Source organism: Wolffia australiana, chromosome 14, assembly GCF_029677425.1.
Source record: "Wolffia australiana isolate 7733 chromosome 14, ASM2967742v1".
In the NCBI taxonomy this organism is placed as follows: domain Eukaryota; kingdom Viridiplantae; phylum Streptophyta; class Magnoliopsida; order Alismatales; family Araceae; genus Wolffia; species Wolffia australiana.
In genome coordinates, this window is record NC_135848.1 from 3,943,464 (window position 1) to 3,963,226 (window position 19,763).

Genomic DNA, 19,763 nt, shown 5'->3' on the forward strand with positions numbered 1-19,763 from the left:
CAGTGAATTATCATTTTATTGAGGAAAAAACAATAAATTTATGATATTTATATGGGAGATGTTCAGAAGGCTCAACACAATCAGCTAATATTTCCACAAATAATAAAAAAATGTTAGATGCAACTTTATATTACTTTTTTGTGTCAATAAGCGTTAATGTTCATTACAGTTTTAGATTCTTAGAAAAGGTGAAACTAAGTCCAGATGACCATGTTTCATCATAGTGGGTTTCACACATCCAATGCGTTAGATTTTAACAGATGACCGTGTTTGTAATTTTTGTGATCTGTGTTGACACCCTTCAAGTCATTTTAAACTGCACAAAGGGATATAATGAAGATGTCTCCAAAGTGTATTTTTTATACCGTCTTTAATGCTATTCCATTTAATTTTCAATTCAAATTGGGGTTACTATTGTGAAACAAATTACATGTATGTTTCAGCTTTGATATATGTAAATTACTCCATGATATTTGATTTTGAAGGCTATGATGTCCATGAACTGGAGTTTTCATCACAAATACTGCTGAATGTTGTATGGTAATGATGCCCCGAAAAAGAAACACTAGGCATGTTGTTATCACCAAATGCCAATAGATTTTTCAATACACACTATATAACGCAGCATGCATGTGATGCCGGACGTCGTCTCAACGGCGTCCGACCGTCACCGAAGGAAGGAACTCGGTGTCGTATCGCTAACTAATCGGGTTACGTCCACGACGTCAACCGATGGATATGCGGAGAACAGAAAGACATGTATGACGATAACGAAGACGATGGTTCTACGACGGTATGTGCAATGCGCCGACAAGCTATGAGAGCCAACCTGGAGCGGGGACGGGGTCGCCAAGCTGGGTCGGACCAACCCTCCAAGTCGTCCGAGGTGGGTCGAGGGCGCGCACGCCGTCGAATGGGGTAACTCCCACTGGAATGCTCACACGCGTCGGGGCGTCCCGACTCGTACCGGATAGGTAAGACGCTCGTCTTTGTTTCGTCGTTCTCTCAATCTGTCCCACTCACCTATCTAACCCGAGCGCGGTGGAGGCAATGCGAAAGAATACTGAAGGAAATAAATGACGTGAAGAGGCTAGGGAAAGCAGAGTACCTTCGTCGCGCTGGCGACGGGATTTTCGCACCAACTGGTTCCGGAGGAGGGGGTTGTCGGGAGCGCCGGAGGTTGACTGGTGCGGAGGGGCGGTTGAGCGCAGTCAGCGCGGAGTGATGCAGGAGGCGTGGTCGACGGCGTGGGCGCGCGGCCATGGGCGTGGCGCGGGCGGCGGCGCGCAGCGGCGCGCGCGGCGGGTACGCGTCAGCGCAGCGGCAGCGGCGCGGGCGCGCGGGCGGTGGCGCGGGCGGCGGGCGCTGGGGCAGCGCGCGACGACGCGAGGCGGGCGCGCGGCGGCGCGCGCAGGCGTGGCGTGGCGGAGGCGCGCGGGGCGCTGGCGCGCGGCGGCGCGGTGGGCGCGCGGCGGCGCGGCGGCGCAGCGGTGGCGCGCGTGGCGCGGCGGTGGCGCGCGCGGCGGGCGCTGGCGGTGGCGCGCGGGCTGGGCGCGCTGGCGGCGGCGCAGCGCGGCGCGGCGGTGGGCGCGCGGGCGGTGGCGCGCGCGCGGCGGGCACGCGGGCCGCACGCGACGGGGCGCGTCGGCGCGCGCGGGCGCGGCGGTGGGCGCGCGGCGGCGGGCGCGCTGGGACGGCGCAGCGGCGGCGCGGGCGGGCGGCGGCGCGGCGATGGCGCTGGCGGCGGCGCGGCGCTGGCGGCGGCGGCTGGCGGCGCGGCGGCGATGCTGGCGGCGCGGCGGGCGTGGCGTGGCGCGTTCCCTTCCTATTTCCTCTCCCTTTCTCCTCTTCCTCCCTTCTTCTTCTTCTTTCTCCTCTTCTTCTTCTTTCTTCTATTCTTCTCCACGACCTGACCCTTCTTCTCAAAATACCATTCTTCAAAAATTTAGGTCAAGTGAGGGGAAGCGCCCACCTCTTCCCCTTATATATGGGTGAAGATGGGCCCTTCCTTAAGTCCAAAAAAACAACAAAACAAAACAAAAAAGGAAAGAAAATAAGGAAACCAGCCCCGCCAGCCCAAACATAAAAGGGGGGGGGGGGGAAGAGTTCCTCATATGGGTCCCTCCCCGCTACACGACAACACGATAAAAGCGAAAAGCTATAGAATAAAGTAACCGAAGGTGTAACGGTGTGCTCCGGTGGTCGGCATCCACGTCATGCCGAGTAACGGAATGCGGATCCCGTGTTGCCGCGCGCTCGTCGTGGTGGCTGGACTCGTCGGTGGCGAGCTGGGTAGTGCCGGCTCCTCGGGTGCTGGGTCGGGGAAGTCCTGCTGCTCCTCTGCTGCTGGCTCGATGACGCCCGGTGGTGACGCGCCATCAACCTCCCGGTGGTGGTAAGGACTCGACCCGCGAGTCAGGTGGAGGATCGGCGACGGTGGAAGGAGGTCGGGACGGAGGCGTCGGAGCTCCTGTTCTGTAATCCACGTGTCGCCCGCGCAGGTGTGGCCCGCCCAACGCACTAGGAATCTCCTCGATGTTTCCCACCTGCATGGTCAATTACCTCCTGCAGTACACAATCGATTGCCTCTTGCCTATCGGGTGAAACAATTGGGGAGTGGTGTCGCAAACTCACTCACGCTGAAGGGGTCTAGAGAGGGTGGGAGTGGGGAGGAAGAAGGGGCCCGTGCTGAGCTAGGTCCGCCACATTGAATGTAGAGCCTATTCCCACGTAGGAGGAATTTCGACGACATACGCGTTGTCGCCCACTCACGGAGGATCCGAACGGCCGGCACTGTGAGCATGCAGCCGTTGCCGCCCCGGAGAGTATCTCTCCGCCTGAGTCTGACCATCACTAGGTCTCCCACGCCAAATGCTCTGGTCGGCGATGCAAGTCGGCGGCTTGCTTTGTACAATGCATTTTGCTGCGTGATCCTATCATGAATGCAATGATGTAATGCAGAGACATGCTGGGCAAATGCAAGTGCGTCCTCGGAAACCCTAACATGAGGATCTATGGGAGCTAGGCCTAGGGTCGACGGGTGCCTGGCCGTAGGCGATCTCAAAGGGCTCAACCCGGTGGTTCTGTTCACCGAGGAGTTGTATGCGAACTCAGCGCGTATGACAAGATCCCAAGACGCGAGGTGTTCGCCACGAGGAACGTAGGTTGCCCAAGCTACGATTGACCACCTCCGTCGACCGCCGGTCTGCGGATGGTAGGCGTCGAGAACTTGAGCTGTGCCCAAGAGGCTCCACAGGTCCTCCGTAGTAACTCGTGAAGCGCACGCCACGATCGGACACGATCGAGGATGGCAGGCCATGGAGGCGCACGATCTCTGGAAGAAGATCTGGCGACCTTCACGGCGTCGACGCCTTCGCGCAGGGCACGGCGGGCCATCTTCGAAAACCTATCCACGACTACCATGATGGAGTCGAGTGCCGCGTGCGGGCAGTCCCAAGACGAAGTCCATGCTCACGCCGTCCGTGGACGCCTCGGCGTCGACAATGGGGTATAAAGTCCGGCGCTCTTCTTGACCTGCTTGGCCAAGGCACATACACGCACCGGCAACTATGTTGCCAACATCGCGCTTTAGGAAGGCCAGTAGAATTGGCCTTCCATGGCGGCGATCGTCTTGTCGCGCGCCAAAATGACCGCTTATACTCCGCGTGACATTCCCAAGTGAGGAAGTCACGTAGTGATGTGCGGGTACGCACAATCTGTTCTTAAAGAACAGGTATCCGCCGAAGGACATAGTCCTTGTAATCCTGGGATGGTCCTCGCCGGACTTCCGCGTTGATGGGGCCAAATCAGGGCAGTTATCGCATTCTCTCGGATGGTCTCGAACCCCAAGACTGTCACCTTCATGACGTTGAGCACGTGAGTTCTCCGCTGAGGGCGTCGGCCACGACGTTGTCCTTGCCCTTCTTGTGCTTGATGACGAAGGTGTAGTCCTGTAGGTACTCGACCCACCTGGCGTGCCGATCGCTCGATTTCTGCTGCGAGTGCAGGTACTTGAGCGCCTCGTGATCCGAGAAGAGCACGAACTCCGATGATAGGAGGTAGTGTCTCCAATGCCGTAAGGCTTGGATGACCGCGCAGAACTCCTTGTCGCACGTGGAGTATCGGCTTTGCATCATTCAGCTTCGCTGAAGAACTCCACGGTGGCCCTCCTGGCCGAGGACGCCCGATGCCGATACCGAGGCATCGCATGTAACCTCGAACACTTTCCCAAGTCGGAAGCCGTAGTACCGGCACTGTGTCATCATGAGCTTTATCTGCTGGAAAGCTCTCTCTGCCGGTGTCAGGCGAACGACTCCTCCTTGAGGCGATCGGTGATGGGGGCCGAACGGAACTGAAATTCCGTATGAATCGCCTATAGAAAGTCGCCAGTCATATGAAACTCCTAACGCCGTGCATGTTTGCCGGGGTCGCCACGACGCGTGATGGCCCGGACCTTCTCCGGTCGGCGCTACGCCTGGGCGGACACGATGAACCCTAAGAAGGCAACCTCGGACGCAAGGAAACTACACTTCTTGGGGTGGGCGAGCTGCTCCTCGCCAGAGGATGGTGCAGACCTGCCGAAGGTGGTCTGCATGCTCGCCTCTGGATCTGCTGTAGACGAGGATGTCGCCGGGCAGACGACCACGAACTTCCCTATGAAGGCGCCGCAGTACTGCTCATGAGACGTTGGAAGGTACTGGGCGCGTTGGAGAGGCCGAAGGCATAACCCTCCACTCATATAAACCGCCCTTTATCTTAAAGGCGGTCTTCCATTCGTCGGGCGGATCCGTATTTGATGGTACCCACTCCTTAAATCTATCTTGGAGAAGATAGTGGATCCCGCCATCATGTCGAATAGATCCTGCACACGCGAATGGGAAAACGGTACTTGACCGTTATCTTGTTGATGGCACGCTATCGCAACACATGCGCCACGTGCCATCCTTCTTCGGGCGCTAGGAGAGCGGGTACTGCGCAGGGGCTCATGCTCTCTGAATGAGGCCCTTCCCAAAAGCTCCTCACTTGCCGTAGCAACTCCTCGCACTTCGGCGGCTCCATGCGGTAATGCGGTAGGTTCGGAAGCGACGCCACCGGGCACCAAGTCGATGGCATGCTGTATGTTCCTCATCGGGGTAATCCGCGGTAGCTCTTCCGAAGACATCTCCGAACTCCGATAGGAGAGCCTCAACCTCTGGGGTGCGAGGTCACTGCCTGTCAGCAGGACATCAAGGGTGACGGCCGGACACATAGGTGTATCGTCACCCTCGCGCCAAGGTCGCGAGTGAATAGGGGTCCTCGGACTATCACTAACCCTTCTGGTCGGGTCGCGCCGGCTTGCTGGCCGGCCAGGTGTACGGGTGCCACGTAACTCGCCGCCACGGTGCATAAAGGAGCAGGTGTTCACGCCGCCTGCTAAGGTGACGTCGTGATCATATAACCATGGTCGATCGAGGATGATGCTACCCACCTTCATGGGTAGTACATCACGAGTACGCCCTCGGCGTATGTGTTCACCTTCGGGGACGCGCACCGACGCTTCACAGATAGTGATGAAGCGCCGATCCACGAAACGTCAGACGGGCGTGGTGCTCTATCGAAGTCAACCTAAGCCGCTGACCATAGTATCTGAGATCGCGTTGATGCAACTACCGCTATCCACGATCACCTTACACGCCTTGCCGCTGATCTTGATGTACGTGTAGAAGATCGATGTACGGATGGCGCATCATCGAACGGTGTCGGCTGTTGAGCGCCCGTGGAAGTCTAGCGGAGTTGTCAACCCGCGGTGATATCCTATCTCTACTACTGCCGGGTGTGTCGACAGCGATGTTGGCTAACGGCCGACGGACGCACAGCCTGTCACGGTGGGGCTCGCGCCGATGATCTGGATGAAGCCTATCTGCCCATCGGGCTCCTCGTACTCAAGGGCGCATTCCTCGCTCCCGTGATAGTGGTCCTCCTGGGTACGCTGCTCCATCGCAATAATCCTGTTCGGTTTCCGACATCAATCAAAAGTGTAGATGGGCATTGCGTGCCCGTGCCTCGCCCTGGCATTTGTAGCACGTGATGTGTGCTTGACTTGGTGCAGCGCCACGGGCCGGGCATCGCCGTCGAGGCCGGGCTTTCGGTAGACCCCATTGAGGTGGTTGGGGTCGTTCCCCCCCGGTGGCGGTGCGACCCAGTGGTCGCGGTAGGGTGGAACGAGCGGGTGCAAGCCGAACCGTAGGAACTCGTGGCGTGGTGTGCGCGTGGGCGCCGAGTATCGCCAACAGGCGGATCCATGTGTTCCACTAGGTGGTATGCCTGCCGACCTCTGCCGGTTGGCAGTCAAGGACCTTGCTGCGCAAGGCGCAAGGTCGTGGGCGAAGAAGCCGGCGATGACGCGGGGTCCTCCACGAACGGCAACGCATCCGGCATTCCTCAAAGCCTCGATGTACTCCGACACCGAGTCGACCTTGCTTAAGGTCGAGCCACGAGGAAGAGTGTCATCTGGTACTGACGAGGAACGTATTTGTTCCTTAGCTTCGCGCCATTTCTGCCCACGACATGATGGGCTGTCTCGCTGCTCGCCGAGAATTGCTCATTCTCCCAGAAGATCTTGGCTTGTCCGCTGCCGTGTCTCCGCGCACTTTCGGCGCAAAGGTCGCCATCCATCCTGTACCACCTGAAATACGAGTTCATTTTTGATTCCCGGTCAATGAACTCCTTGGGCTTCTCGAGCCCTCGTGAGAAGCACGTCGGGCGCGCACGCTCCTCTGGATGCGCACGATGCTCCTCGCGCCGGCGCCGTCGTCATCATAGTGCCGCCGGGCACGGGTAGTCCTCGCCGCGGGTCCATGGGGCGACGGGGCGGGAATGGGTCGTGTCCGCGGTCGTCCCCGTGGTAGGGACGACCATCCCGCGGTGCTCGGTCCCAAGGCACCGGGTGATGTGGTGGTGGGCATGCACAGTCAGCCCCGTAATATGGCGGGGGTGGCGGCCGTGGTAGTCTCGCGTCGTGCGGTGGCTCGCCGAACCGCGGACCACGGGGAGGAACGGGTCGAACCGACGAGCCGGATAGTCACGGCTCGGTCGCGCTGCATCTGGCGTATAGGGAGATCAGGTCGAGCATAAGGGACCCGTCGTAGCCACGGGTGTAGTCGCCCCGCGGCGATGCATGTCCCAAGCGCGACATCCTGTGGGTCGCGTCACGGGCTCCTAGCTAGGCGTATCGGTGGCGATGCGCCGTAAACGGGCGATCAGGGACCTCGTAATCATCAGCAAGGTCCGGGTCGGGGTGACCACGGTATTCGGGTCTACCAGCCCCGTAAGGGGGCGAGGGCCTCGTGCAACCGGTCCGCCTCAACTCCGTGCTCGGACACTCGGGTGTCGGCGAGCATCCGCTCCAAGCGCTCCGTCCTAGCTGCCGATGCGCGACGTTGAGCTCCTTGGTCGTCCGGAAGCTCTTCTCTTGGCGGGTACTGGCGAGTGGCGCTTCGTCGTCCTCGTCCTCTACCCCGTGCAGGGGTCGCTCTAGGGGAGTGCTCGACAACGGGAGATTTCCCGTGTGGTCGTCGCCTCGTGGTATCCCGGTCTTCGTAGTCACTCGATCGGGAGTCGTCGAGGACGCGCGGAGTGCCGCGAGGGGAGTGCTGGGATCGGCGTGAACCACCGGGCGATGCCGGTGATTTCGATGCGCCTGGAGCACCCGTGACGTCAGGTGGGACCGGCGTGTCCTCGATATGGGGTAAGGTAGGTTCCGCAACCGGCGAGGCCGGTTGAGGTCCCGAGAGGGCAATCTCGTTGCCTCTCTCGTCTCGCGACGGTTCGACTCGTCGCGGGGAGGTAGATGCCAATTTGATGCCGGACGTCGTCTCAACGGCGTCCGACCGTCACCGAAGGAAGGAACTCGGTGTCGTATCGCTAACTAATCGGGTTACGTCCACGACGTCAACCGATGGATATGCGGAGAACAGAAAGACATGTATGACGATAACGAAGACGATGGTTCTACGACGGTACGTGCAATGCGCCGACAAGCTATGAGAGCCAACCTGGAGCGGGGACGGGGTCGCCAAGCTGGGTCGGACCAACCCTCCAAGTCGTCCGAGGTGGGTCGAGGGCGCGCACGCCGCCGAATGGGGTAACTCCCACTGGAATGCTCACACGCTGCCGGCGCCCCGACTGCATCGGATAGGTAAGACGCCGCCTTTGTTTCGCCGTTCTCTCAATCTGTCCCACTCACCTATCTAACCCGAGCGCGGTGGAGGCAATGCGAAAGAATACTGAAGGAAATAAATGACGTGAAGAGGCTAGGGAAAGCAGAGTACCTTCGCCGCTGGCGACGGGATTTTCGCACCAACTGGTTCCGGAGGAGGTTGTCGGGGCGCCGGAGGTTGACTGGTGCGGAGGCGGTTGAGCGCAGTCAGCGCGGAGCGATGCAGGAGGCGTGGTCGACGGCGGTGGGCGCGCCGATGCGCGGCGCGCGCGATTGGCGGCGGGCGCGCGCGGCCGGCGGCGGGTACGCGGTCAGCGGCAGCGGCGTCTTGGCGGCGGGCGCGGCGGTAGCTGGCGCGTGGCGGCGGCCAGCGGCGCGTGGCGATGGGCGCGCGTGGCGGCGCGGCGCGGCGGCGGTGGCGCGTTCCTTCCTCTTTCCTTTCCCTTTCTCCTCTTCCTCCCTTCTTCTTCTTCTTTCTCCTCTTCTTCTTCTTTCTTCTATTCTTCTCCACGACCTGACCCTTCTTCTCAAAATACCATTCTTCAAAAATTTAGGTCAAGTGAGGGGAAGCGCCCACCTCTTCCCCTTATATATGGGTGAAGATGGGCCCTTCCTTAAGTCCAAAAAAAACAACAAAACAAAACAAGAAAGGAAAGGAAATAATGAAAACAGGCTTGTCAGGCCCAACATAAAAGGGGGGGGGGGGGAAGAGTTCCTCATATGGGTCCCTCCCCGCTACACGACAACACGATAAAAGCGAAAAGCTATAGAATAAAGTAACCGAAGGTGTAACGGTGTGCTCCGGTGGTCGGCATCCACGTCATGCCGAGTAACGGAATGCGGGATCCCGTGTTGCTGCGGCGGCTCGTCGTGGTGGCTGGACTCGTCTCGGTGGCGAGCTGGGTAGTGCCGGCTCCTCGGGTGCTGGGTCGGGGAAGTCCTGCTGCTCCTCTGCTGCTGGCTCGATGACGTCCGGTGGTGACGCGCCATCAGCATGATTTTAAATATATCATAATAATATAATGAAGAATAGGGTTCCCAAAATATCATGTTATTTGATAATAAAAATTAGAATATAATTTGAATTTTAAGACCAAATATTTTTCATGCTTGTTATCATTACAATGATCATACATGCATGTTATCATGACTTGAAATGATTATGCTTTTAGAATGATGTTATGATTTTATCACTTTTTGTATTTTTTATCAAATTCTTTGACATCAAATGTGAAATTTAATTTAAAATAATTTCTTACTTATTGGATTGATCGATTCCTGGATGTTTTGGCTAGTCCTTAATGTGATTTGGGAGTATCAAGTATGAGGTGATGAGTTGGACATCAAGCTAAAGTGCTCAAGCGGCCAATGCCAACAAACACAGTGATGGAGCGCCCACTTACCCCATCGGAGACGTCATCAGAGCCATCATCATCGCCATCGTCGACCCGCCTGCTCGTGCTCAGCACAACTGACACGCCAAGGCAATGGCGAAGACATCCTGGTTTAACACCTCGGGTGAAAAGCACGACCGCGCCATTAATCGTTTGAATTTCTCGCCGGTTCGTCTTCGTTTTATTTTTCATTTTACTGTGCTTGTGTTTTCATTTTCATCGTGTCAGTTCATCGTGTCGTGTTGTGTTTGTCGTGGCACCTACGTATCGTCCGTATCGTCGCGTCGTTTCAATTTCCATAGTTTATTTTATTTGTGTTGTAAAAATGAGTCCCTCTTGTTGGGCCCCTTGTTAGACTGTTTGTAAAGGACCCATCATGGTCCTATATAAGGCCATGATAGGCACCACACCAAATCAGATCTGAATTTCTATTTGTGGCAGTTATTCCTTGTTGTTCAGATCTCACGCTAGAAGTAGGAGGAAGAAGGAGGAGGAAGAAGAAGAAGAGAAGGAGGAGGAGGAGAGAAGAGAGAGGGAAAGATCAAGGAATCAGATCGGTCTACTCTCCCGGCAAGGAACAACCACCAAATGCGTATGCCCATCCTGCGCCCTGACAAGGTGACGACAGAGGCCAGTTGAATCGCCATTGGCGACCTCGCGGAAGCCGGTCTCTCTCTCAGTCTGCTGCGACATAACGTGCATCCATACACTCCCATGCACGTCATCGATCAAAGGTATGCAGTGAGCCTCACACTCTCTCAGCATCTGTCGCTCGTCATTGAAACATAGCGGCCATTGGTGCAAGCCGCCCGGTCGATCGATCTCCCTGCGAGTGCATGTCTGGTGAAGCGATCCCGTGCGGTCAACCGATCACCTTCCCGCTATGTTGTAGTGCAACATCGGGCTCAACGCGGTCATCAGTTGACGGAGACTGTCTTACACGATAGCGTTCTTCGGCTCGCAGTCAAAACACGGCTCTTTGTGATCACTGTCTTGACCGCTGTTGTGTGCGGTGACCGGTTCACATCTCATAATGATTCTGCCAACCCTCCTGATCAATAAAACCCGTGGCGCCTTTCTGTTGCACGTCTGCCATGGCTCTGCCCTGCTCCGAGTCGCGATGCAAGCCGTTCAGTTTTGCCTTTGTGCCATCACGCAGCCGTCGACCGACGCCCTGGCTCACGACTTGCGATCCGCCATCGATCGTCGCAGCTGGCCTTCTCCGCTCCTCACGCCGATTCATCACTAGATAGACTATGCCAAACTCAGCCGTCGTTTGAGCCGCCCCGCCGCTGCACTTCTTCCTCTCCGCCTTCATTCTCGATTACCTATAGCAACACGCTCCTGCGCCGCGCCACCGCCGCCAGTTGAGCTAAGCAATACCCGTCAACGCCTCGCCTCCATCCACCTGCTGCACCGGTCTGTGCATCGACAAAGACATCGACGACGAATGCCGCCATCAACGAGGTATGCCGTTCCCCTTGCTCGTCAGTTTAATTGCATCTGCCAGTATATTTTTAGCTGCACTCCACCGCGCTCAGGTTAGATTAGGTGAGAGAAATTATGGTACGAGTGATTTCCTAGGTACGGACCAAGCCCAGTGTAACGTGCGAACCCCTATGGAATTATCCCATTCGATGTCGTAGTCCCCGTCATCACTCTAATGAGGGTCAAAAGGTCACCGTCATCGTCATCGGTCACTCGCCCTAGAGCTCGAAACTTGGCAATTCCCACAAGTCAGACCTGCATGTACACTCATCAAGGGCTTCATCGCACCACGTAGTTACATTCTCCTAGCAAATTACCCTTGGACGACGCCGTTGACGACGTCCGACATCATCTTGGTGTAAGAGCATTGTATCGATACCCGTCCAAATGATGACACCGTCGACGTTCGGCATCACACAGCCTCTCAAGGAGTGCAGAAGGAAATGTACCAAAACAATATAAGTAGTCACAATGCCCTCATGAGGCCATAAGAAGGACCATGTGCATAGATTAAGGGTTGAGGGGGGTAAGGGGCATGCACCAAACATATGGCACTAAGGATACCACATTCATGTAAGAGATATGTCTATTTTTACTAAATTAAACATTACTCATGTTTCAAACATTGTATAGATCATTATAATACATTATCTTTTGATATGGGATTAACATTCCATGTACAACAGCTGACACAAGGCCAGGACAAAATAAAAGCTAGAAATTAAACTCCACATTGGCCTGAAGCCTGCCTAAAAATAGGTTTATTTTAAAAGACATTTTAATCTTGGCCTTCTAATTTTCTTTAAGAAGATCAGACGGTTGAGATTCTAGTGTTGACCTAATTCTTTTCTTTCTACTCTAGGATGGTAGTTGCTGAAGAGCATGGTGAGACTCATTAATTTGAAGGTGTCAAGTGGTGATGGAAAGTGATGATGAGGGTTGGGGATACACCATAAGATAAGGGGGCCCCATGAGGGGGACAGTGTGACTTACCAGTTCCCCCTCTTGTAACTCATCAAGATGGCCAACCACAAAAGTTCATTTTCCATTTCCAAATAAAGATCCCTGTTTCTCATGAAATCCTGATCACTTTTTGATATGAAATAAAAATGCATATTTGTTCATTTTTTGAATCATTAATAAAACTTTAGGGGACATGTAAAAATAAGAAGGAATCATCTCTATAACGAACACATCCAGGGCATTAATTCCAATTTCACTCTCTTTTAACTGAGACTTGAATCATTGGAGCTTGCAAATCTTGTTATTACCTTTTCCTTATAATTTGACATCAATTCTAGTAATAAAAATGCATTTATTTTCAAGCATATGACAATAATCTTAAAAATCTACATATCTATATCTAAATTGATAGAATTATTAGATGTCATATTCTAATCAGGATCCTTTGATCGATACCGTATTAAGAGTCCTATTAAATTTTTAAAAAATATACACTCTCGCTGGTGATGGTTATACCAATGGTATCAATAAAACTATAATTTAATTTAATGTGCATAGTAGTTGACCATTTGACTAAAACCAATTTTGATATTTTGATTGTGGTTTGTGATACACCCATTTGAATGAGACATGTGAGGTCTTTGTGGCTGTCGATGATTTTCCTAAAAAATAAACATTACGAATACATAAAAATATTTTAATAGACATACTATAATATATCAGAAAAAATATTTCTCTTTAAATTTTAATTTTCATTTGATAAATTTGATTAATGGAAAATATAATGATGTCCAAAATATGTGTAATTATTTTTTAAAATAATAAGCCACATTTAGCTCCCTCCACATTAAAAAAAATAAATAGTTCCCATGATGAAGTGTTATGGTGTGGACATTTTCTAAATATTTAGTAAATTTCATGAATGTTTCCCATGCTTCACTTAATGATATCATTTTCCTGGAAAAGAATATCTAATGGCTTTTGGCAATGCAGTAGTCTTCCTACGGAATAAAAATCCATAAGGAACTATTTCTCATTTTCATTCTAAGATTGAAACTATTCCCCCACTGGTTTGAACCAAGCTTTACCTTTATCTTTAAATGAAAATATAATTTATCATCTTCAAAGCCTTATGGGATACATGTGGGAAGTTGATAACATGCATTTTTAGTACCTTACATGATCATATTTACTTGTTTATTTGCATTAAAATCCATTCAAAGTCATCACCGATGACGATGATGGTGACGAAGGAAAAGGTTAAGACGTCATCCGGCTTGCTCTCCTATAAATTTGAACCTGTTCGAAGTGGTCGCCGATGGCGATGACGGTGACAAAGGAAACGGTTAAGTCGTCATCCGGCTGGCTCTCCTATGAATTAAAATCCATTCAAAGTCGTCACCAATGACGATGATGGTGACAAAGGAAACGGTTAAGACATTATTCGGCTTGCTCTCCTATTAATTAAAATCCAGTCGAAGTCGTCACGGATGACGATGACGGTGACGAAGGAAACGGTCAAGACGTCATCCGGCTCTCTCCTCCTATAAATAGCCCTCTCGCGCGCTGTTTTCCTTAGTTTTTCTGCGCTGATGTTTCGAGGGAGCTTCGGAGAGCTCCGCCTTCTCCGGCGAGGCGGCGGCGGCGGACGGCGGCTATCGGCGGCGGCAGCGGCGGCGGAGGGAGAAGGGGAAGAGGAGGAAGAAGGAGGAAGAGGAGGAGGGAGATTTCGGTTTTACAAGAGTAGAGGGCAGCACATTCTCGCCAATCCCCAAACCCTAGACGCCATTGTCGACAGAGCCGAGCTCCTGGAGGAAGACACCGTCCTCGAGATCGGTCCCGGCACCGGCAACCTCACCCTGAAGCTTCTCAGAGCCGCCCGCCGCGTCGTCGCTGTCGAGATCGATCCGCGCATGGTGGACGCGCTCCACCGCCGCGTCTCCCGCCATGGCCTCTCCGCCAAGCTCCAGGTCCTTCTCCTCCCCCCAATTCCCCCCTTCTCTGATTGAGGGTCCCCTTAGCGTCAACCGTATCGTCAACGTCGTCGGTAGAAGTCAGCTAGACAGCTACTCCTTTACGTTTTCATAATTGCAATCGTAATCGTCGACTTCATCTATCCATGTTGATAGTAAACGTCAATGTTGACCATGATGTTGACCATTTTTGGGGATGGACAGTTAAAGGTGACGATGATGGATGACCGGGGTATTGTGGAAGATCGACTTCAACCCTCAATTTCGATGAATTTTGGTTGAAAAGGACATTCTCGATATATAACGAGGGAAAATTTTAAATTGTGATGTACGTATGACGATGATGATGAGTGATTTCTTTGAAATCGAATGATGGGTATCTACATAACTCATCAATACCGTCAATGTCAATGTCATCATCATCGTCATCGTCATTCAGATGCGCCGAAGCCCATTGCAATCTGATTGCCATCTCCCTCCAATGTGTGGTCTGTGACAAAAGGCAACCACTCATCATCGTCATCATCAATTTCGATGAATTTTGGTTAAAAAGGACATTCTCGATTATAATAAGGGAAAAGATTAAATTGAGATGTATGTATGACGATGATGATGATGAGTGATTTCTTTCAAACCGAATGATGGGTATCTACATAACTCGTCAATGCCGTCAATGTCATCATCATTGCAATCTGATTGACAAATGGCAACCACTCATCATCATCATCATCATCGACAAAAGTCAACCACTCCTCAACATGGTCAATGTCATCGTCATTGTCATCATCATTCAGACGTGCTGATCCCCATCGCGATGTGTTTGCCTTCTCCCTGTGGCAGATTGATCTGTGAGAAGATGATGTTGATGCTGACACTGTTATTGACAAAAGGCAACCACTCGTCATCGTCATCGTCATCGACTGATTGCCTCCCTGCCTCTCGCAGATCGTCTCCGGAGATGCGCTGAGGACAGAATTCCCTGAATTCGATCTCTGCGTCGCCAACATCCCCTATGGCATCTCCTCACCGCTACTCGACAAGCTCCTCTTCAGCCACGCCAGAGCCCGGCGGCGGTTCCGCAGTGCCACCCTTCTGCTCCAGAAGGAGTTTGCAAGGCGGCTGGTGGCAAAGCCCGGTGATTCCGAACGAAGTCGGCTCGCCATGAACGTGGGATTGGTGGCAGATGTGGAGCTGATCATGGAGGTGGGCAGAGGGAACTTCGTCCCGCCACCGAAGGTGGACTCGTCTCTGGTCAAGATCCGACCCAAGCCCGCCATCCCCGAGATCGACCTCAACGAGTGGTGGGCTCTCACTAGAGCCTGCTTCGGCCAGAGGAGGAAGACCCTCGGCGCCATCTTCAAGCAGAAGGCCGTCCTGCAAGGCCTCCTCAAAGAAGGAGGAGAAGAAGAAGAAAGTGGCGTCGATGTGCTGAGGCAGAAGACGATGAGCGTGCTCAGAGAAGGAGGTTTAGTGAATGCAAGGGCGGGGACGCTCAGTGAAGAGGACGTGTTGGGTCTCCTCGCCATGTTCCATCGAGAAGGAATCCGCTTCCATCACCCTTAATTGTGTTGTCTCTTCCACTGAGAAGGAATTGCTTGCTATTTGGCGGCCCGGTAAGGCCGACTATGTGTATGTATACTGTTGGTTTGAGGCTCAGATTTTTTCTTTCTAGTATTTCAGTCTGTCTTTAAACTAAGATTATGCCTAATTTGCTCACAATTTGCGGTATTAGCCCACAATTTCCTAGTATTTCAGTATGTTGGGCAAGACATTAATCCCAGATGCGGCATTACTTCTGATCCGCATTATATTTTGAATAAATTAGTGGGTATAGTTATTTGTAAAATTAGCCCAAAATATCTGTCATATATGAAAACAAGACAGAAATATCACTCATGAGAAATTAACAATCTGTATATTAGGATAAATTACAAAAAAAATCATTTGAAGAAGTGAATTTGAATTCAATTGAGGTAAATAATTACTTAAAAATTCAAACAACAACATTAAATAATAAGTTTTGTTGACTTCTAAAAAATGTCGTTATTTAATAAGAGATGGTATATGATCTGAGATCATTTTTTATCATACTGTTTACTGTGGGCAGATGTTGACTCTGATTAGAAGTTCTCTATGATCAGAGATCTACTTTGATTAGAAATTGACTCTGGTCAAGAGTTGAATATAATTAGAGTCAATTATGGTTGGAAATTGACTCTGATCAGCATCTATCATCAGAGTCTACTCTGCTCGGAATCGATTCATTATGGGATTCGACTATGGTCTAATATAGATAAAATACATATCATGTGAATATAAAAACCTTGCTCACATGTGTGCCGCTTGCCGCCTCACCCATATGCTTCTTGCTGCTTGGTGCCTTGCACACGTGTAGTTTGTTGCTAGCTAGATGTTGCTTGCCACCTTACCTGCTCATCGTCATCCGCTCTCTACGCATCAGTTGACACTTGCTAGCTGTTGCATGATAGATTGAGCAAGGGAAGTTACCTTAGTCATTGGCCTAATTAGATAACTAACTATTACTTTTATGTATAAAAGTAACCGTATGAATAATAACTAATTCTATAAGCTCTGGTGCTGTGCGCTTTCCATCCCAACCATCCCTTTTAACTATCAATTGTAGGCCTAATTAGCTTGTTTACTATTATATTATGCATAAAAACACTTATGAAAAATTTTGGTCAATAAATGTTTTTTTATTGGAAGTTAGATAGTTATTTCGATGTTACTATTAGATATAATCAAATGTTTATTTATTTATTTATTTATTTTGTGCACCAATATGAAACACCATTTGACTTACCTTGACAATATTCAGTCTGACATTCAAACTCCTAAACGACGGGGGACACTCGTATCAGAGTAAATATCATCAAATAAAATGTAGGAACCTATTAACTTGTGCAACTACAATGGGGTTATTGCACAAGTAAAAGAGTCAAGGTCTCATTAGAAGTTGCAGAAATTACTGAGGAACTTTATATTTATAATAAGGTTGGTCAATAAATGTTACTGAATAAGAAGAGTTATTAACAATATTACTATTGGCCCATTAGAGTTAGTCATTCCTCTTGTTAGCCTACTTCTGTTGTATATTGGCATATCACAGTAATGCATTGGCCCATTTACCTTCTCCTGTAATCCATTGGCCCTAAACTTTATCTAAGAAAATATTTTAACTTATTTAAAAACACCCTATATTAATTCCCATGTGAAATAAATGTGATAGATACTGAAAAAAACCCTAAAAAACACCTGTACAAATTCATATCAATATTTTACTACATTTCATGAAAAATATTTTGGTTTTGATTAGCTTAAAATGATGTAAAATAGAAACATAAATGTTTGCGGAGGAATGGTAAAATTATGCAAGACATTTGAGATAACATGGATTATTTCCGTAACCATTGTGAATAAAATCATGATAAACATGATAAAAATGCATGCTTTAAATGAGTATTATTGCCAGAAAGTTTTGAATTCAATATGGATACCAATATATTGAATAATACAATTATTTTTTGTATTCCCATCATGTTCAGTAGACTGTGATTTATTACCATACTTAGATCAGATAAACTCGATGTCCAATAACTTGATCGCAGGGAAAACTGCAAGAAGTATAAATTCTATAGGACTCAATTAATTTGTATGTTTCTCTCATGTATATTTGAATAAATCGTATCAAATATTACTAAAATTGAGCAATTAAATACCAAGGATCTATTCTTTTGGTGTGTGTGGGGTACAGCCCAATTGATTGTTGTGATTTTATCACATGCACAAATATATTTGTAGCCAACTCAAACTATGATCAAGGTTTTTGTCAATTAATGGCCAGACATAACATCAGTGGTCATTTTTATTCATCACATGACACTAATAGGTTGTAAAAAGGGAATGTTGTTGTATATATGGATCTGGAAATTACAATTGGACAAACCACAATTACCCAGATAAATATTTTTCTTTAATATTCCATTTTAACCAATACAATATCACATAACCTAAGGTGATAATTAGATGTTGATCTAAATAGATTCTGGATCCCTGATATGGGACAGGTGCCAATATGTGTTGATAGTTCATCATCATATAAGCGATTTTATTGATCTTGGGCATTTTCATATATTTAAAAATTGTTATATCGTGTCAATGAGCATTTTTTCAGAAAACTTCTTTATAATACTTTTGAATGTGGTCTTCATAATTTATTCTTCCTTGAGTTGGTATAGCCCTATTTCATCCCTTACGTTTCCCATTCCCATTATACATAAAATTCACAATGATATTTTATTAATTTTATATTTTAAAAATAAATTTAATTACGCAGGAAATCATTGGTCAATATCAATATCTAAACCTTTAGTTGAGATTAAAGAGAATGCGCATTTGGGAATATTCAAAGAAGTTATTATATAATCTCATTTCACTTCCCCTACATTATTCTTATAACGCTGTCGTTGATCAGTTTTTGAGATTCTTTTTTTTTATTGGCAAAAAACACGTCGCCAGGTACGACCAACCCTAAGGTTTTGCCCCTAGACCGATCCATCTGTGCCTTGGACGCCACACAGGGGTGTTTATTTATTAAATGTAGTGTTTATCAAAGTCTATAGGCGTGGAGCGAGCGTACATGTCCCAATTACACACGGACCCTACTCACCCGCGCCCATGGTGTACGAAAGGAAAAAGGTACATGAGTGATATCTAGTAAAGGCCATGAGAAGAGCATTTGTGCCAGTAGGAGTATGTGAAGCCCTCGTAGCGGGTGAGATGCTCGGAGTGCCCGTAGTCCACCCCGTCGTTGTCCGCATGTGTCAACGTTTGGGTGCACGGCAAGTCGGACTATCAGGCGAGAGGGTGAGCTCTCCTGCCTCTAGAGCTCCATGCTATCCGCCAGTCCTGCGGGCCCTCCTTCGACAATGTGCAACGCGTACAAAGAGTTGGCAAGCCGAGGCGCTCAACATGATAACATCCATGAGCTGCCTGAGGGAGTTCCTCCCAAGAGAGAAAAAGAGAAGAGGGAGTTTGTGTGCATACCACGTGGTTGGCTAGGGCATCTGATGTTTGGTTGCCCTCGCACAGTTGGTGATGAACACTAGTCAAGCGAGGGCGGCACCGCATGATGTCCTGCCATACGAGCTGCAGCTGCCACTGGGAGCATAAACCTGCATGAAACATGTGAACTAACACATGTGAGTCTGATTCTACGATGATATTGTGAATATTTCATTCCTTGCAGAGGAACAAACCATCACGTATCGCCATAGCCTCAACTGCCATGTTAGTTTGGATACCATAAAAGGACGAGAAGGCAAAGAGAATATTCCCTATGTGATCGCGAAAGATATCGCCCCCTCCAGGTAGTCACGAGTTCTCTTTGGCCGCACCATCCACATTCAACTTGAGGTTGCCAATTGGCAGTGGGTGCCAATGGACAAGTTGTAGCCGAATGGGGATGGGGTGAGGGTCACTGTAATGTCTCAGGTGCAAAGTAGATCCCATGTGAGGGATGAGCTAAGGGCGCGATGCGGTACGAAATGGTGGGTGCGTCATATCCACTGCTGGACTCGTCGCATGACATCTGGTGGTCGCATTGGGGTCCTTGAAAAATTAGAAGAATTTTTCCCTTTCCAGATCTCCCATAGTAAGTAAGCTACGGTGACGTGAAGGAATGGGCTCTGCGTAGAGTGCGTTGGCGAGAGAAACATTTTGCCAAAA

General features: G+C 49.9%; 1 protein-coding gene across 1 annotated transcript; it reads left to right on the plus strand.

Annotated features, from left to right (window-relative positions):
- Positions 1-13,634: 13,634 nt before the first annotated feature.
- LOC144712278 (ribosomal RNA small subunit methyltransferase, mitochondrial-like) lies at positions 13,635-15,689 on the plus strand. Its single transcript, XM_078586509.1, has 2 exons — positions 13,635-14,012; positions 14,961-15,689. Exons 1-2 carry the CDS (start codon positions 13,635-13,637, stop codon positions 15,576-15,578), a joined length of 996 nt encoding a protein of 331 aa, XP_078442635.1. The 3' UTR covers positions 15,579-15,689.
- Positions 15,690-19,763: the final 4,074 nt, after the last annotated feature.